General features: G+C 31.6%; 2 protein-coding genes and 1 non-coding gene across 3 annotated transcripts; 1 reads left to right on the forward strand and 2 right to left on the reverse strand.

Annotated features, from left to right (window-relative positions):
• Positions 1-1118: 1118 nt before the first annotated feature.
• On the forward strand, positions 1119-1199 carry TRNAL-AAG (transfer RNA leucine (anticodon AAG)). Its single transcript has one exon. It is a non-coding gene; the product is annotated as a tRNA-Leu (tRNA).
• Positions 1200-2212: 1013 nt separating this feature from the next.
• On the reverse strand, positions 2213-5760 carry OTP43 (Pentatricopeptide repeat (PPR) superfamily protein). Its single transcript, XM_068634755.2, has 4 exons — positions 5547-5760; positions 3915-5456; positions 3632-3796; positions 2213-2757 (listed from the first exon to the last, which is right to left on the reverse strand). The coding sequence occupies exon 2, from the start codon at positions 5409-5411 to the stop codon at positions 3936-3938; it is 1476 nt and encodes a 491-aa protein (XP_068490856.2). The 5' UTR covers positions 5412-5456; positions 5547-5760; the 3' UTR covers positions 2213-2757; positions 3632-3796; positions 3915-3935.
• An 11123-nt stretch (positions 5761-16883) lies between these two features.
• LOC137825173 (arogenate dehydratase/prephenate dehydratase 6, chloroplastic) lies at positions 16884-18942 on the reverse strand. The gene has a single exon (XM_068630849.2). The coding sequence runs from the start codon at positions 18353-18355 to the stop codon at positions 17081-17083; it is 1275 nt and encodes a 424-aa protein (XP_068486950.2). The 5' UTR covers positions 18356-18942; the 3' UTR covers positions 16884-17080.
• Between the last annotated feature and the right edge of the window lie 1036 nt (positions 18943-19978).

Raw genomic sequence — 19978 nt, forward strand, 5'->3', positions numbered from 1 at the left:
ATAAAATAAGTTTTGAAAAAAACTATAAAAGAGAGTATTTTCTTCTACCAAGTTAAAAAACTATTAGGGGTAAACCTATTTATTAACCATGAATACTTTAAAATTGGCAGGTATTAATATCTTACTTATATTGGATCCAATATATGTAATATAAAGTTTCCTTTGATCCATACATTCCAAATAGAAGATATACCATTTTTCAACAAAAGGTTTTGCAAAAGATGAAGAAATTGTAATTTTTAAACTTTGAGTCAGTGGGTCCCATTTGCTTTTTCCATGTAATTAATGGATAATTAGACTAAAACACTAAATCATTGTCACACTTTTTAATTTAATTGGAGTTAGATGATGATCACATTTTGTCATTTCTATGTAATTAATGGAGTTAGTTAGAAGCATGTATCATGCTTCTCTTTTTAAACATTTAAATCATAGTGTCTCTTGCTTTAAGTAATAGATTTTTTCAAAGGATGTTTTGTTGCAGATATTTTAGTTTATGCTTATCTCAAATCCAAAATATATTTCATGACTTTATTTTGTTTACCTACTATTTTGATTATATTATTAGAAACCATCATTAGGATGAATTGAACATTATTAAAAATTTGAATTAGTATCTAATTTATCCAAAAAAAAGTAATCATAAATCTATGAGGTGACACATTTCTCCCTCAATTATGTATTTTTATTTCGGTTATAACTATCAAATTGAATTAATAATTGTTATTAACTTGATTTAGTCAAGACTTGCAATTTTCCTTTATGACACTACTTAAGACACACCAAAGTTTTTTTTAATTATTTGTCCAACTTTGATTCAAGATAGTTCCCTCTAACTAATAAGCTTCTTCAGTTTCTTTCATTATCAGCAAATTCTTGTATAAACTAAAACAATGTAACACCTATTATGTCCACACACAAAAATCCTACAATCAATAAAATAACTATGTAATTAAAATGCCATTTTGGAAAATAACATATCACAATATATTGAAATGTTAAACATTTTTTTATTGTTTTCATGCTTCTGTAAAGAACACATCATCATAGTTAATTCTAATTTATTTATAAATTACCATATGAAATAGATATGGAAATATAGAAACAAATGTCATGAAGTTGAGATGGCCGAGTTGGTCTAAGGCGCCAGATTAAGGTTCTGGTCCGAAAGGGCGTGGGTTCAAATCCCACTCTCAACAAAATTGAAATTATTTTTATTTGTTTTTTTTCAATCCTAACTTAATTAATTGGGTTGACCCAATAACATAAGTTCGTTTAATTGTGGACCAAGTATTGCCCAACCAACTACATTGATTTGATGTCTGTTGGATCCAATCCAACTGAGAATCTGATGATAGATAGCCCTGTTTGTGTCAGAATCATCATACCTAAATCCATCTTCTGAAGCCTTACATTTTTAGGGGAATGTCATATTTTTCTTTTAAATAGAAAGCACAACTATATTTTAATCAATACATAATCAGAACGATTTAGGTGAAAAACGAAATTAAACAAAAAAAAAGTCTCATTTTTTTTCTTCTAAAAATCCACACTCCAGTAAAGTCACAGCCTGAGCACCCCTTTTAGGACATGTTTTGATGATGCATTTAAAATTTTAAAAAATCATTATTTCATTTAAATTCCCTATATTTATGAGATTCTTTTTTTGAAGAGTATTCAAATCATTTTCATTTATAGCACAATTGTGTGTGTATAATTGAATGCAGGCAATACTTTTTTCATTAAGCTGTTTATTATTATTAATTAAAATTTATTGAAAATAGTGAAGTTTGGTGAACCTCAACATTAGAAATGTAGAATAACCCGGTGAAAAAGAGTATATGGAAACAATAAATACTTTAAATATATAAAAATGAATCTCTTTATGAATATTATCATAAAAATATAGTTTCTTTTGCTAAATTCAATTATTTATGTAATTCACATGACTAACTCCAACTTCCATGATAAGGTCGTTAATGGTTTATTTTTTCAGGACTTGTAAAATTGTAAAATCATGTATATTGTGGTAGAATAAATTTGTAATTTTCTATGGGCATTTGTTTCATGACAAGAACCTTTTTACATATATTAAAATAAATCACTAATTTAATTTTTAAATTTAGTCTTTAAAATAATAAAAGAATCTAATTTAGTTTATAAATGTTCGATCGTGATTAAATAATGACCCTCCACAAGCTTGAAGTCCCTATTTGATCAAATGCCATAATTTGATTACTACAAAATAATTTATCAGTTACAAATAATGCACAGATATTACAAAGAATTCTTATTTAAAAAATAGTTGAATTTACATCAGACTAAATTAGGATGCAAGGAAGATGAATCGTGGATTAAAAGAGCTCCATCATTATCTTGCCCAACATCATCCCTGCAAAGGGAATTACACAATACTTGATTCCAAGTTACAATGGAGTACTGGCAATGGCAAAGGAAAGTGACAGTAACAACTACTGTATTAAAGAATCCACCTATATTCTAAAGGATGGTGCCACTAGATCATCTGCAGAACTCTAATGAAAAGCAATGAGTGAATTCTGGGTATACTTGAAGGAGCTGTAACGGGTGTGATCTTGTGTTATAGACCATTGAATTGTAAGAGCAGAAAGAATCCAATTTCCTTCAGCAAATGATCCAGTATTCCCCTAGAGGCAGAACAAGACCCATATATGCCCCATCTTTTTCAACATGTTAGTGATCAAACCCAAAAATTTCAATGTTCTCGCATCTTCAGGCCTGAAATGTGATCAAATTGTAGACAGTAGCTCAGCATTCACTCACAGTTGTCTAATTGTAGTCAAAATTAAAATTTGGGTAAATAGCAACATATTGGTTAAGATGAATAATGGTGAATTTTGGCCTTCAATATTTTGGTTTATATTGTAGAGCACCTAAAATTCAGTTAAAGCAAAAGGTATATAATCTTCTAAACAAGTAGCTTAGAGCCAGATAGCCTTCCAAATGCACATTCATCCTGGCAATTTACCTCTTTTTCATTCAATTTATTAATATCCTTTGAAAAAGAATGTCAAAATTCAGATTAGAGTCATTTGCATATGCAGCTTTTTCTTAAACAATAACAACATTTATTCTTGCTTTCTTAAAAGTTAAAACATGACTATCATGATTCATGAAAGTTGAAGGAAAATCACGGACAGCAAATCTCACAACAAATGGTTCACCTACTACCTCCACCCGCTAAAATTTTAATTTAAACCAGTAACTCAGACACATGAGAACTAAATTACCAGCCACCTAAACTCCCAACCATTTTTGCCCGTTTTGCAAGTTCCCTAACCACTGACAATGGTCTAGGCTTTCACATATTGATTTTGTTAAAAAGTATCCAAGTAATCTCCTAAATGCCTATTAACAGAGTCCATACCCTTGTATTATATTATATATACAGATCCTGAGATAACATTGGAGAAAAGTGCTCATAAAATAAAACCTTTTCTGCAACATGTCACATTGAAGCTTGAAATATGCTAAGGTTAGAATCAATGAAACTCAAATTGAACATATAGTGCAGAAACACATTGAGATCGACACTTGAAATCATTATTCGTTCAAAAACACAAGGAAATCAAAATGGAACACTGAAACGAACCTGGAAGCATGATTTTCAGCAATGGTTCATCACCCACAAGTGAGTTCCCCAGCCCAGATGATAGAAACTTCGTCCAAATTACAGGATGCGGAACATGCTCTCCAATTGAATGCACCATGCACTTTCAACTGTTAAAAACCATGTGGATTATGTTCCTTCAAATACCTACATCAGTACAACAGATGAGACAAATGAGCACAGAGCAATATGACCTCAAAAACAAAAAAACAATTGAAAACTCATCCAAAAGTTTACAAGAACGCCAGAAAAGGAAACAACTCACCAAATCCAACAATTAAACATCTCACAATTTCAAACGCCGAACAACACGGCCACACCTGCCCTGCTTTCTCAGAATCTCCTTGGCAAAATCCTGATTCCCAGTAATAGCAAGTCCATTCAACACCCTATTGAAAGTAAACTTCCGCGGTAAGAACCCTCTATCAACCATCTCCATCAACAATTTCCCAGCCACCACCAAATCCTCCGATTTCTTCCTCAAAAACATGGCACTAATAAGAACATTGTAAGTATCCAAATTGGGCAAGCAAGGCTCATCCTTCATCTTCCCAAACATCTCCAAACCCTTCTCAATCTCCCCAGCATCACAAAAGTACCTAATCACAACATTATAAGTCTGAACAGAAGCTCTCAAACCATGCTCCCCCATTCTCCCCATAAACCCTAACGCCCTCTCCATGTCACCAACATGACAAAAACCTCTGATTACAACGTTGTAAGTAACTAAATTCGGCACACACAACCCCTTCCTCACCATCTCCTCAAAAACCACCACCGCACTCTCCACGCTATCCTTCTTACACAAAACCTGAATCAACGCATTACACGTGGCGACACTAGGAGCCACACCCTCCTTCACCATCTCATCAAAAACCCTACGAGATTTCTTAACCTCACCCGCTACCCCAAACCCGTGAATCACAGTCGTGTAAGTCACAACATCAATCTCGCACTTCCTCTTCTTCATCTCCAAGTAAAACTCCCAAGCCTCCTTAATCTGACTACTCCGAAAATACCCTTTCAGCAATGTGTTGTACGTGATCATCGTAGGGTTTATCCCTCGCTGCACCATTTCCTTCAGAACCTGCAATGCCATCGGCGTGCGTTTGATTAAGCAATAACCGTTTGCGATAATGTTGTAGCTCACGCTATCGAGTCTGAATCTTGATCTGAACGTCTTGAGCAAGGTGTGCGCCATTTCCACGCGCTTCGATTTGCAGAGCACGTCTAGGACGGTGTTGAATGAGTTCAGGTCCTGACGGCAACCGTGCTCGTGCATGGAGAGGAAGGTTCTGACGGTGCGGTGTGGTTTTCCGTTCGCGGCGTAGCGCTCGCCGAGGATGGCGAACGTTCGGTGAGTTGGCCCGCGGCGGAGGGATCGCATGCGACCCACTAAGGCCCATGCCGCGTTGTAGTCGTGCATACGGGCCGCGATGTCGACGGCATGGTCGAACGACGAGGAGCAGTGGATGTAGGAAGGGTGGCGGTCCAGGTGCTTGAAGAATTGAAGGGCCTTGGGCCCGTGGTTCCAGAGGCGCTTCAAGACCCTGTTCACGAGGTCGGGGGCCCATTGGATCGTGGGCCTGCATAGGGCCTCGGAGAGAGTGAGTGGGTCTGATTCGAGGACTAGTTTGGCTATGGTGGCGTCTGAGGGTTGTTGAACTCCGTCGGACAGCGTAACCGCGTTACGTAGAAGCGGAAACTGATAGTACTTCTCCGACAGAGGGAGAAGGTGGAGACGAAAACGCTTCTGGAACATTTTAGGGCTTTTTCGGATTTTCACGGAACGCCCGTTTCGTTGAAGCTTTATAAACACATTAAGATCGACACTTTAAATCATTATTCGTTCAAAAACACAAACAGAAAAAAAAGGAAATGGAACACTGAAACGAACCTAGAAGCATGATTTTCAGCAATGGTTCATCACCCACAAGTGAGTTCCCCAGCCCAGATGATAGAAACTTCTTTCAAATTACAGGATGCGGAAAGGAAAGGAGGGACTGGGTTTGAGATGATAGAAACTTCTTCAGTTTTCACTGCAAACAGTCTTTCTCCGCCTTTCTCCCTGGAAAACAAACGCACCCTTAGACGGAATGCCTTGTTTTTCTAAATTATATTTCAATCCTTCTGATTCTTTTATTTGCAAGTGTCGATGTTTTGAAATTTTGAATCTGGTCCTTCTTGCAGTGTGAAGATCAAATTTAGGCAATTTCTTTTTACACCATATAAATTCTAATTTGCACCATATTATTTTTTCAAATTTTCAAAATTACTTTTATTTCGGAGAATAGTAAATATAATTTAAAAATAAAAAAATACATTCCGAACAAAATCTGGAACACAAAATTAAAACTGAATTTTGAATAAAAAAATTTGGAATTCAAAAATGTGTTCTGGAAATTAAAATCCAAAATATTTTTAGATAAAAGGTTCGAGAAGTAATTTTTATTTACACCCTCTTTTTATGTAATAAGATTATTTTTATCATTTAAGAGGGGCATTTTAGTCATTTTAAATAGCAGATAGGGTGCTTATTGAAATTGATATGCTGTCAGGAGAAATTGCCTCAAATTTAAATCATGACATTGTGAGATTTGAAGTTTTATTATTTTAATTTAAAATAATATAAATGCTTAAAAAATAATATTTTTTCTTAAAAAACTCGAAACTCAATGTGTCCTCCTATGTAAGACAAACACTGATACGATACGGACACAGATATACGTATAATCTCTAAAATGTATGATACGAGGATATAAATCTATATATTATATAATTGTAAATTATGTATATTGACAATAAAAATTTATGTACACAAGTATGTTTTTTTTTTGTCGGAGCATAAAAATATTTTTCATGGCTGGTTCAAAAGGATTTGTTCCTTATTTTTATAATCATACTAAAATTTATACAATAAGTTTGAGTTTTTAGAAAATTAATGTATTTATTCTTATTAAAATGGTGTTAAAATTGTCAAAAATCCAAAAAATATTTTTTTTAATTGGATAATTCACTAATACATTTCTTACGAGTGTCGTACAAGTGTAGTACAAGTGTCAGTATCCGATATATGTATCGAACACGGACATGTAATTTAAAAAGAGTGTTCGAATGTTATAAGTGTCTTTCCAACCTTGTTTGACCTCATGTCGAGGTTTCTGATTGTAAGAGTAACTCAGATATTTCTCGTAAGTCAAAAAATCCAATGTATGTGCTGTTTTAACTATACTCGGCCTAATGATAATGATACAGGTGACTCAAATATTATTAATATGAATTTTTCGATAAATTTAATTTCTGCTTGAATGTCGTGATATCATTAAGTCAATTGCATAACGATCTTTCCAATCATTATGAAACAATTAATAGGAACTAACCTATATTTCTTTGACAAAATTTCTTTAACGCGAGTTGAAATCCATGAAAATTATTTATAGATACTCTACTTAAAGTGATTTTAGGTATAAATATGAAGGGAGGAGAATAATAGGAGAATTTTTTGCAAATCTAAACTCCTTGAATCATAACACAATGATTATATCTCTTAAAACTAAATTATTTTTAAAAAATGACAACAAATGAAAATATAGTATAAAATATTAGTAATTAAGGAGGAGGTGCAGTGGAGATTTGCTTAAGCTACAGCGATTATCAACCACAAATAATATAAAATTATTTAATTAATTAATGATGATCAAAAGAATAAGAAAGCACATCCCTCACCTACCACTACACACAACCCTTTCACCAAACACTCATTCTCAACCCAACCTGCCGCCTACAAATTACATTTTACTTTCTTCTCTCTTATCTTCATTTCACCCTTCAACTACTTAATTAATTAATTTAGTGTAACACTTTATATGCTTTAAAAAAAAATAGCATCTCTAAATAATTTTTTCTAATATATTTTGAGACTAATAAAAAAATAACATAAAAAAAGATTCATTTTTTTTGTTAAAATGTAAATATAAATATTTTAATTAAAAAAAAATACAACGATTGACTTTGAAAACGTCTTTTTAACATCCCCTAAATACATTATTGTTATATCATCATCTATCATTCAATTCATACACAATTTTATTTTATAAATGTAGATGAAGTAAGTTTATGACCATCAAAATTATGACAATTAAAAACATAGCCTGCAAAATTATGACAGTTAATTTTTTTTTAATGGTTTTAACTACGTTTTTAATGGTGTAAAATTAACTAATTGAATTTTATATTTTTTAAAAAAAAAAATTATTCTTATAAAATCTAAATCATTTTTAGTCTTTATATAATATATGAATTTTGATTTTAGTTCTTATCATTTTTTTCTATTCAAAATTTTAAATTATTATCTTTAGTTTTTACTTTTTAATAATAGTTATTATATTGACTTAATTTTCTAATTTACATTATATTATGTCACTTTTTTTAACATATAAATAGTTAATTAATATCATATATAATACTTAGATAAAAAAAAATAACAATTCTTAATTTTCTAGTAATCAAAATAGAAAAAAACATTATAAAAGATCAAATCAAAACTTATTTCTCTTCTTTACTCTAAATGTAAAATTTGTAACTTCATATACAATGTCGTTTTTTAGTGGATACAAACATATTAAATGTTATATATTTTTTAGGATCGCGATTGCTTAATAGTTTAGTGTGCATAAGTTTTCTACATGATTAATTATTTATTACGTTATACTTCAAGTAATTATTATATAAGTATATAATTTTCAATAAATGTTTACACTATTAATATACTTTAATTAAAATGTTAAATATCAATATAAAAAAAGTAGCAGAGGGTTGAAGTGCTCTTCAAAACCGTTAGCGTTAATTTTATTTTTATTAGTTCCACAGTTGACCTTAACTTTCATTGATTTATTAAAAGACAAAATTAGTTTTATTTTGTTATGTTGTTCGATATTTGAAAAAAAACCGAATAGTATAAGTGTATCGTTTTTATTTCTAAATTAATACACACCCTTAACCATACATTCCTTAAATAAATTGTAGATTTTTTTTAAAAAATAAGTTAATCTCATTTTCAATGAATAATTTTGTGATTAAAGTATTAAATTAACCCCATTTTCCTTAGGATATGTTCTGTTTAGTATTTATTATTGTTACATTTTTTTTATGCATGATATTATTCTATATAACTGAAAAAATCCCAAGAGAGAAATTATGAGAAATAATGTGATAACATAACTAGTTTTCATGGTAAGGTTCATGAGTTCAAAGATGACGGGTATTTAAAATAGTATGTGAAGTTTGAATAAAATAAATAAATTGATTGACTCAAATGCAAGAAACAAACAAAGACCAACCCATTAAAAGACAAGTCTTTTCACCTATATGCTAAACAATCTTAAGTACACTATCTTTAATATCCTTAAATACGACCAGATCAATTTCATCATATTTGTACTTATTTAAATTCAATCAAACTCCTATCTTTCTCTTTCTAATAACATTTGTATATCAGAGTATTGATTAAATAAGAGATGTGAAATTAATGTTACACTTAATGATTTGAAAATGCTCAACATCCAAAGTGAAATGCTTTGACTATGATAAAATTTAAAAATAAAGATATATTTAAAATATTTAGTTTTTTTACAATAGTTGTTTCAATCTTTCACACAAGATGTTTAGAAGGGAAACATACGGTTAAATCTAAAAATGAGTTAAAATGTTTTTAAAAAGGTTTTATAAAACTTATAATTGAATGTATTCTTGGTGAATCGATTAAATTATGTGTTGTTATAATTGTTTTCAAACAAATAATTAATTAATACTTTAGATATTAGATTAAAAGTGTAAGTCTCCGCTTTTTAAATTAGTGTCTTTTAATCATTATAAATAGAATCTTTCGCTCATTCTTTCTAAAAACAAATCACAAATAAAAAATAGTATTTAAAGTGATAAATTGTTTTCATATGCTCAGTTTGATCATCAAGATTTAAAGGAAAAAAACAAAGACTTGATAAAGATTGTGATGTTGCTCCTTTGCGTAATTCTGTTGTGATTTGGTAATCTCTTTTCAATTTGTTCTTGTTGGAGTGATTCCAGTATTATATTTTAGATTGTCTTTGCTGGGGTGTTTCTGGTATTTGTTGTTCATTGTTGTTGCAAAAATTGGTAAGGCAAATATCTTCTTAGGTGATTAAGGAGTGGATAAGGCTAAGATCCTCTTGATGTGATTCAAGGGTGGATAGGGCATATATCCTCTTTGATATCTAGAGTTGATTGAGGTTGATATCCTCTTGGTGTTTGTTATGTTGCTTTGTACAAACACTTGATTGATAGTGGAGTCAATTTTTCAAAGGTAAAAAACTTAAGACTAGATATATGATTGGATGGATCTGAACCAGTATAAACTTGTTGTGTGATCTTTATCATGATTTATCTCTCTCTTTGTATTTCTTTCTAATTATTGTATCAATTGGATTCTCACACTAATTGCATTATGGTTTTCTAATTGAAACTTTTTTAAAAGAAACTTAAAGAATAAAAATATTTTATGATACAACCATTTTTTGTATCAATTTTGCTTACAATAATAATTACATTCAGTTGTATATCTTAAAGAAGTCTTAAGAAAGGAGATTTAAAATAAAAAAATTAAAATCAATTCACCCTCCTCTTGATGGTTTAATCAAGTCATTCCTTATTTACTAACAATTGACCTCACAACTAGTTTTTAAAATATACTCAAGAGAAAGATCATATTTTCTGGTATGACTTTGCAAAATCAAACATTTATGGAAGGTGTTGCTACAAGCACACCTCCAATATTTTGTGGCAAAAATTATCCATTTTGAAAAATAAGAAAGAGAATATTATTGGAATCAGTTCATTGAGGAATATGGTATATTTTGATAAATGGAATATATATTCTCATGCATACCATTACCAATATGCAGGTTGAGAAAGATTTCAACTTTTGGAGTGAAGAAGAAAACAAGAAAATGCAGTACAATGCTAGAGCAAAACACATAATTGATTATGCACTCAACATGGAGAAGTTATTCAAAGTTTCAAAGTGCAAGAATGCACAAGAATTGTGAGAAACCCTGGAGAAAGCTCAAGAAAGTATTAAAGAAAGCAACAACAACAATAAAGATATCAAAACATTTTCCATGGCTGATGTTGACTCTAAAAAAACAAGTCAAGTACTTCTAACTCTATTCAAGTTAAATACAATGAATGTCTTGATGTTTTTGAAGAATTTCATGAAAAACAAATAGACTTGTTTGTTTAAACAAAAAGCTTAAAATGGATTATAAGGAATTAGAAGACAAATTGAAACAATTAAAATAGGAGAATGAGATTCTAAATTCTTATTTTTAAAATCTAGAAATAATTTACTTTTATTATTTCAATTCAATCTTGCAAGTTGAAATTCATAATTTTAAACATTGCAAAAACTTTAAAAAGAAAGTTGAATATCTTGAGAAAACTCTTGCTAAGTTTGCAATGGAAAAGTCTAACTTGGATACCTTTCTTAATTCCCAAAAGTGTGTAATCGATAGAGTTGAAATTGGATATTCTTTTTCAAGGAAACAAAAATATTTTAAAAACTACTTTCATTTTAAAAAGTCATCAAATACACCTTTTGTGTCTTGTTTTATTGTTTAAAGAAGAGTTGTATATCAAACTATTGTTATTTAAAAAATAATAGTGTTCCAAATGGAGAGTACTCTTAGCTGATGTTGACTCTAAAAAAACAAGTCAAGTACTTCTAACTCTATTCAAGTTAAATACAATGAATGTCTTGATGTTTTTGAAGAATTTCATGAAAAACAAATAGACTTGTTTGTTTAAACAAAAAGCTTAAAATGGATTATAAGGAATTAGAAGACAAATTGAAACAATTAAAATAGGAGAATGAGATTCTAAATTCTTATTTTTAAAATCTAGAAATAATTTACTTTTATTATTTCAATTCAATCTTGCAAGTTGAAATTCATAATTTTAAACATTGCAAAAACTTTAAAAAGAAAGTTGAATATCTTGAGAAAACTCTTGCTAAGTTTGCAATGGAAAAGTCTAACTTGGATACCTTTCTTAATTCCCAAAAGTGTGTAATCGATAGAGTTGAAATTGGATATTCTTTTTCAAGGAAACAAAAATATTTTAAAAACTACTTTCATTTTAAAAAGTCATCAAATACACCTTTTGTGTCTTGTTTTATTGTTTAAAGAAGAGTTGTATATCAAACTATTGTTATTTAAAAAATAATAGTGTTCCAAATGGAGAGTACTCTTAGCTGTTGAAAAGCAATATAAGTGTTATTAACATAAAATGACCCCAAAAAATTATCTATCTATTTTGCAGTAAAATGAGCAAGATGAAAAATTGAAATCAAAAGTAAAGATTGCAAAAAGAATTGTTAAGCAAATTGATTGTGTTAAATAAAATGTTTAAAGATGATTCCAATATATATTAATATGTTATTTTAGAGTTTAATCTATTATTTTCTGAATGAACTTTATCTGTTGCTAAAGCTTAATCAATTATAGTATGCTCTAATCAATTATATCATATTATTTTGTTCAAGTGGTTATTGTTTTAATCGATTATTTTTAAGTTTAATTAATTATTTGTGTGAATGTATGTTCTTTGTTTTCTTTGTTTTAATCAATTACAGTATTAAAATAATAATTGATTATTTTTGTCTATTTCTATTTGTTTGAAAAAATTATGAATATGTTTAATCAATTACCATGAGTTGTTAATCAATTCATGTTACCATTTGGAGTCATTATAACCGACTAAAAATATCTATATTCCCTGCCTTCAATATGATTTGAAGTCTTAAATGCCTAAAACATTCTTATTTTTTTCCTATAAATATTGTTTAACCTTGAACTCAGTTTCCAAGTCATTCTTGTTTGAATTAATTTTCTTGTGTAAGCATATTATCTCATTGCATTCACCACACTCTCTTTTCCAAATATTTGTTTATATGACCTCTCTATCACAATCCAAAAAGAGTTAGAAGATTTGTTATAATAAAGAGAAAGGATTTAGCCACGTCAATGCCACCCATATCTCTTAAAGGTTGGATTACTGATGAAGAATCAAGAGAAGAATTCAAGAGGTTTTGAAGTGGCCGAAAATTGTTCATAAGTTTTTTCTCTTGGACCTTTTCAGAGGATAATGTTTTACTTTCCAAAAACTACTTAGGGACTAAGGGCTTAAAACATTTATGAAAATGCAAGGCATGTTTTTTCCAGACTTTGTAAGAATATTATATTCTAAGTTGACTTGTGTTGAGGGAGTTCTCATTTCAAATGTTAAAGGGGTTGAAATTTTAATTAATGCTTTTGTGTGGTTAAATATTGCTGAGTTGAAGCTAGAAGGCGAGTTTGACTTGGATATTGAAATTTTTTAATAAATTCATTGTTTATCTTGATTGTTTGATGAATCCTGCTACATTACAAGGTACCAATTTTATATATTGTATGGCTTCTGTAATTGCATTGATTTTGACTCCTAGGGGGAGTAATCATGCAGAACTATCTAAGGATGATAGTTATTTCATGCTTTTAAGAATGGAATTCAGTTGCATTAGCCCATTGTTTTCTCAAAGATTATGCTTAAGGAAAAAAAGAATGTAAGTTTGTCATCTTCCTTTTCCAGTATTTTTGTTAAAGATTTTTTTTGCATTATGGTGTTGTTGTTGAGGGGAAAGCTCTCACAACCAAGGTTGTCAAACTCGCGAGTCTACGTAGACTCGTGGAGCTCCGTAGACTCGACTCGCAGACTCGACTCGTAAACTCGTAAGAGTCTACTTTCCTATTAAAAAAAATTAATAAAAAAAATTAATAGTTTTTTAGAGCATTTTTACTTCTATTAGAATATGTAGTTCTATTGGCCTCACTTGAATTTGATCCACACCCTCCCAGACCTTCCTTAAAAAATATACTGCACCTCCAAATTCAACTTCTGCCCAAAAAAAACTAATGTGCAACAAGCCCACTTCATTCTGCAGCAGCCCAATAAAAAAAAAATAGAACCCTAATCCCTTCTCTACCCTAATTTCACACCACCCATCTCAAGCAGCAACCTGCAACCACTGCGACACCACCACCTGCAACCCGCGACCACCGCGACGCCACCACCTGCAACCCGCGACCACCGTGACGCCACCACCTGCAACCCGCGACCATCGCACGCTCCGCTCGATCTACCGCCGCACTCCACAGAAGAACATGAAGACGCAGTCCACACGCAAACACAAACGACACCGTTTTGGATTTTAAAAAAAACCCAGTTGGACTCGCCAACTCGGACTAGAGTCGCGAGTCCACCGCGATTTCACCGAGTCCGCGCCGAGTCCACTGAGTTTACCCCAAAAACGAGTTTACTACCGAGTTAACTCGGTAAGGCAAAGTGGGCACGTAAACTCGGACGAGTCAACGAGTTGACTCGCGAGTTTGATAACCATGCTCACAACTATACAACCCTCAAATAAAGTTGGGAAAAATTATCTTCATAAAATGGGGATGACCAAGAGGAATTGTCAATGAATGTTTAAGAATGAAGAATAAACTTTTGTACATGATAAGGAAATTGATCATATACAGTCTAGAGAAGCTCATGCCCAACAAGAAGAAAATGTGCATTTTCCCCTTTTGAATTATCTTTACTCAAGAAATTGGATGATATCTATTACTATAAAAAAAGAGAAGGAAAAAGAGCACAAGGATATCTTAAAAAAAATATTTACTCATCTATGGAAAGTATAAAGAGAAAATTCAAGAGATTGAGTGTCAAGAGGAGTGGAAGTGAACACAATGAAGAGTTTTGATTGTTCACTAATTGTTTTGCTTTGATATGATTATTTACAAATTAAATGAAATTTCAATAGTTGTATCCTTAAACGGTTACAATGTATGGTGAATGAAATTATACTTTTCTATTTTAAGAGTATTGTATGATTTATTCTTTAAAACGATTAAAAGTTGTTGTTGTATCAAATTGGTGGATTAAAAGGAGATAATAGATTTTAAACATAAGTTTGTATACTTAATGTGTTGGATTATATTAGGCCAATTAGGTTAAAATTTTGAAAAATATTTTTTTTGTTTAAATTTATAATTTTCAAACATTTGTTGTTGTTAAATTTTTTTTAAAAAATATACTATACCATTGTAAGTAAAACTAAATAAAAACAATTATTGGTACATTTCAAGTATCAACTTAATTTAAATAGTAACAATCATAAAATATTTATAAAAACTAATTCAAGACTTCAAGTTAGTGAAGTTGTCATAATGATTTTGTTAAAACGAATTGAGGATATATAAAAAAAACAAAACGCACTTACTTCATATTAAAGAGTTATAATAATAAAATGAACATATCAAACATAATAGTATATATATACATCATATGACATGTTTCACTTGTGCATTACATTATAAACTACTAACATGATAACTAAAGCATGGTGCAAATAACAAATATTATTATTTGAAATGTAAACGTTATTATTACTTTGGGATTTTTAAACCCAATGATTTATTCACCCATGTCTTCCTACGAACTCGTGATTATGTATCAAACAAGTTACACCAATTGAAGAACAACTTTTTATCTTTTGAAAAATAATATTTGAAATCCCCTAAACCCTAGTATAGAGCATTTGACACATACAAGTTTCATGTTTAAGATCTAATCGAACACTAACAAATCTTAAATGTATAACAACTAACTAAAGCATAAAACATAAAAATGTATAAATAGTTCTTAAAATAACTAAATATGAGACGAACATGTCATTCCCACTTTTCATCTTAAATTACTAGTTGAGTTGTTATTTCATAACATCATTTCTACCATATTCAAGTCAAACATCCTAATAGATGATCAAAACTAAAAGTTATAGAAATCAAGAAATCTTATATACACTTTTTAATAATTTAAATATAGTATTAGGAAGTGAACTTCAACTCTAACTCAACTTTACAAAATTACCAACTCATAAATTGAAGTTTGCACCTACTTATGTACTATGAAATGTCTTTTATCTCTAGTCGATGTAGAATCTCTAGTTGATGTGGAATTTTTAACACATCCCCTCACATCCTCACATCGAAACTTATCAACTCATGCATGAGACTATATAATGGGTGGTCCAGTGGCGACCCGATAGCGGGTGACCTGATCAGCCCAACAAACTCGTACTAAGATATACTCTAAATGATTATGATACTGTATTAAAAAGTGAACTTTCAATCTAACTCAACCTTTCAACTCGTAAGATGAATCTTGCACCCATCTATGTACTATAAAATATCTTTATTTCTAATTAACGTAAAATCTACATAATGTAACAATTTGAAAAAAATAAGATAATTTAAAATAGTTGCGCTTAAAAACTATAAATTGATATAGCAACTTAAAATTCATAAAAAATGTCACTTTTTTCTATAAAAAAAATATTTATTTTAAAACTTTTTTACTACATTTCATTTGAACCAAAGAATCCTTTTTTTTTTTTTTTCATTTACTTTCTGATATTTCTCTTTTAATTCTTTTTTTCTTTCTTTTCTACAAACTGCAAAATGCTAACCGTCTTTTCGGTATTTTAATCAGTCATGGACAAAAAGGTTGCAATATGAATTGTAGTTGTTTTTTCCGTGTTAAACTTGTCAAACAAAAGTTATATGTCAAATATGATACCTACTTTAGTAATTATTAAGCTAATCACTGTTGTCTGTAATTTAACTATTGTACAATATATAAATATAAATGTTGTACTCAGTAGTAGCCCGTTGAAAATATGTATAAAAGGGAAAGTATTTCAAAATGTATTTCCTTTTTTACATATCTAGTTTTTAATTTGAATATTGTACAAGATCACCGTTAATTTAATATGATGGATTTTTTAAAATATATAAATTATAAATTAGATTTATAATAAAAATAAATCACTTTTTATATTAGAATATGTTGACAGATCCCTCGTCAACCATTATTGAAATTCAATTTAGAAAAAAAAAAGGTTGATTACAGAAATACCTAGTAAGATGCCAAACCGAATATTCTATGCCCTTTCCTGCGCACGTGCTAAAACTTCTATCATAGAATATTCGCCATCCCTTCGGAAACAAACACCAATCTTAAAATACTCGTCACTACTCCAGGGAAAAAAATTATGCAAAACAAATTTAATTTAAATAAATCATAAACCTTAAGGAAATAAAAATAGAGAAATATGAAATAGTTTAATTTTCAGACATGATTAACTAATTAAAAATAATTAAGTGACAGTATGTACACTGTCGATTGGATACTTCATACAGTATATACTGGGATTCAAACAATTTGATGTTTTGCGTGACAAATGGAAGATTGAGAGTAACAGATATGATAATATGATGAGAAGCGTGGAAATTTGCAATGTTAATCTTCTCGGGGACAAGAGGGGTTCCAGGGTGTCATATCGATAGGGTAACTGCCCAACACACGCAAGAAACTGGTGAATTCTTGAACCTCAGCGAGGGCGTTCTGTGCCCTAACTTCCGCCATAGAAGCCTCAAAATCAATGTAAAACAAATACTCGAAGTGTTTGGCGGTTCCTTCGCTCTCATCATCAACCACGCGAATTGGACGGCTACGGTGAGGCCTGGATTCGATCTTCGTCAAGCTAATGTTCCTAAACGCGAAAGCGGAAAGAACTTTAAAAAGAACTGAAGTTCCCTTATCGTGAGCGAAGACGATGCTTGTCTTGAAAGGCCGATCCGTGCGCGGAATTATCGGTTCGCGCGCCAGCATCACGAACCGCGTCACGTTGTTCGGATCGTCCTGGATTCCGTCCGCGAGGACCTGCAAACCGTAGAGCTCTGCGGCGCGGGCGCTCGCGATCGCCGCGGTGTCGCGGAGGCTGTTCGTGGCGACGAACTCTGCGGCGCCGGCAGTGTCGTCGACTGCCTCACGCGCCACGTTGAGGCCGAGTTTCGTGAGTGAGTGCTCGCACTGCGCTAAGGCCTGCGGATGCGAGATCACGCGCGTGAGGAACTCCTTGCGGACGCCGGGGAGTGCAAGGAGGCAGTGGTGCACCGGGAGCTGGACCTCGCCGACGATGTGGAGGCGGTGGCGGAGGAGGAGGTCGTAGTTGCGGTGTATCGAGCCGCCAAGGGAGTTTTCCACCGGCAGTACCGCGCGATCCGCGATCCAGAGCTCCACCGCCTGAAACGCCACCTCGAACTGGTCGCACGGTATGGCTTCTCCGTTCGGATACGCTTTTCCGGCTGCGGCCTCCGAGTACGCGCCGGGAACACCTTGGTACGCCACGCGCAGCTGCGAGCCGTGCATCGGTGCGGGGGAGAGGTCCGTGATCGAGAGCGGCTTCGGCGGAAGGGGCTTGCTGTTGCTGCCGTCGTGTTTGACAGGTACGAGATTTAGATTCGTTGCGGCAGCGTTATTGCCGTTTACGCCGGCGGCGTTGCTGTCGCCGGCGGGAGAATCCTCCTTCTGCGACAAAACTTTACTGGTTAATATGACGTTCAAGCTTTGCCAATCGGTTCGGGTGGCGCCGAACCCTTGCGAGAAACCCGCGGTGTCTAAGCCGTAACCGCATTTGACCCTTAATCGGGTCGGAGCGATTCGAATAACCGAGTGAGAGGGGCGGTTGAGATAGTTGATAGGGTTGGCACACGGCGGAGTGAGGGTCTGCATATTAAATGGCTTAAGTGAAATTATTATTAAGAAAAAAACTTAGGGTTGAAATTGCTTATTGGAAGGGTGTAGTGTGTAGCTTGGTGTTCTCTTAAGAAAGGAACGAAGAAGCTGAGAGAGGAAAGGGAGGGGTTGAGGATTTTATATACTGGTTGGTGGTTTTAGATTTTAGGAGAAAATGGAACATGACATGTCTTGAGGGGATGGTGTATGCGTGAAGGAGGTTCGGTCAATCCCACACCTAACCCCTTCCTTTCTCTTTCCATCTTTCATATTGCACACTCACACGCTCCCTCTCTCTATAATTTTTATTCTTTCTTTAAATCTCTAAATTGTATTTTTTCTTGCTGTTGCGTCATCTTGTCATTACAGAATTTCTGCTTTGGCCATCATTGTTTTCTGTTTTTTATAATTATTTTTAGTTTTCTCTAATCAACAGAAATGCAAAAAGAAAATAGGTTTGGTGAACTGATTCTTTTCTTTCTTTAACTAAAACTTACTATAAAGTTGGATTTATTTTTTAATATTCATTTTTACACATCTTTTTAATTTCTTCTATCTCCGATAAAAACTAAAAAGACATTCAAAATTACAAAAAGATATTTTTTAACTATACAAGTTAAGTAGCTTAAATTTTTTTGAAGAGTTTATTTTAAAACGAAGGTAATTTTTATAATAAATATTTTGTATACATGAATCTGCAGATTAAATCCTTAATTGGATATCCTTAAAAAGTAAGATTATCTCAATGATTCCGAAGGATGGCGAAAACAGAATTTTCTGAAAGTTATGAAGACAGATCTGAAAAGGGTAAAAAGGTAACAACAAACTCATTTGGTAAGCAAATGAGACATTCGGTAGAAAAACCACTTGTTTTTTTTATAAATATATATATTTTTCTCATTCAAGCAGGTTTTTTTTATTCATTATATGGCAGATAAAAACCATTGTTTTCGAAAAATAATGATAGATAATAACATTTATTTCTTTATTTTTTTATTCAATTCTGTTTTACTTTAAAAAATAAATTTAATATTTAATAAAAGCTAAAATATGATTTGTGTCCTATAAAGTTTTTAAAATATTAAATATATCCTTTACAAAACTTCACGTTACTCCTGATGTACTATACTAATAATATTAAATGTGATTAAAGTACATTAGTACTGTAAAAAAAATTCCTAGCCAACAATTTATTATTATGTAATTGACATATATATATATATATATATATATATATATATATAATCAACATTATTATATTTAAATATTTAAGCTCTAAACTAATAAATTAGTCTCTAATTTTACTATTAAAAAATTATTAAATATAAACTAATTTTAGAGATAATTTTTTTTAAAACTACTTTATTCTAATATATATATATATATATAATTTTTGTTTTATATGAAATAATGTAAAAACAATTAATCAAAACGATAATTATATTTTTCTCTCCTTTGTGTCAGCATATCAACCCATTTGATTTGAAGTTACCAATTTATTTTATGAAATAGAGAATCACGGCATCCATGTCTTATAATGTGTTCATTTTTTAAAACACTACGTCTAAATTGACTTAAATAAGTGAATTCGTGGGTTTGTTGTAACTTTAAGATATTGAA

The sequence above is a fragment of the Phaseolus vulgaris genome, chromosome 11 (assembly GCF_051622355.1).
Source record: "Phaseolus vulgaris cultivar YP4 chromosome 11, ASM5162235v1, whole genome shotgun sequence".
NCBI classification, from domain to species: Eukaryota; Viridiplantae; Streptophyta; class Magnoliopsida; order Fabales; family Fabaceae; genus Phaseolus; species Phaseolus vulgaris.

Excerpts from the sequence above, each read along its gene's own strand:
- OTP43 (XM_068634755.2), bottom strand. The coding sequence starts at position 5,411 with ATGTTCCAGAAGCGTTTTCGTCTCCACCTTCTCCCTCTGTCGGAGAAG.
- LOC137825173 (XM_068630849.2), bottom strand. The coding sequence starts at position 18,355 with ATGCAGACCCTCACTCCGCCGTGTGCCAACCCTATCAACTATCTCAAC.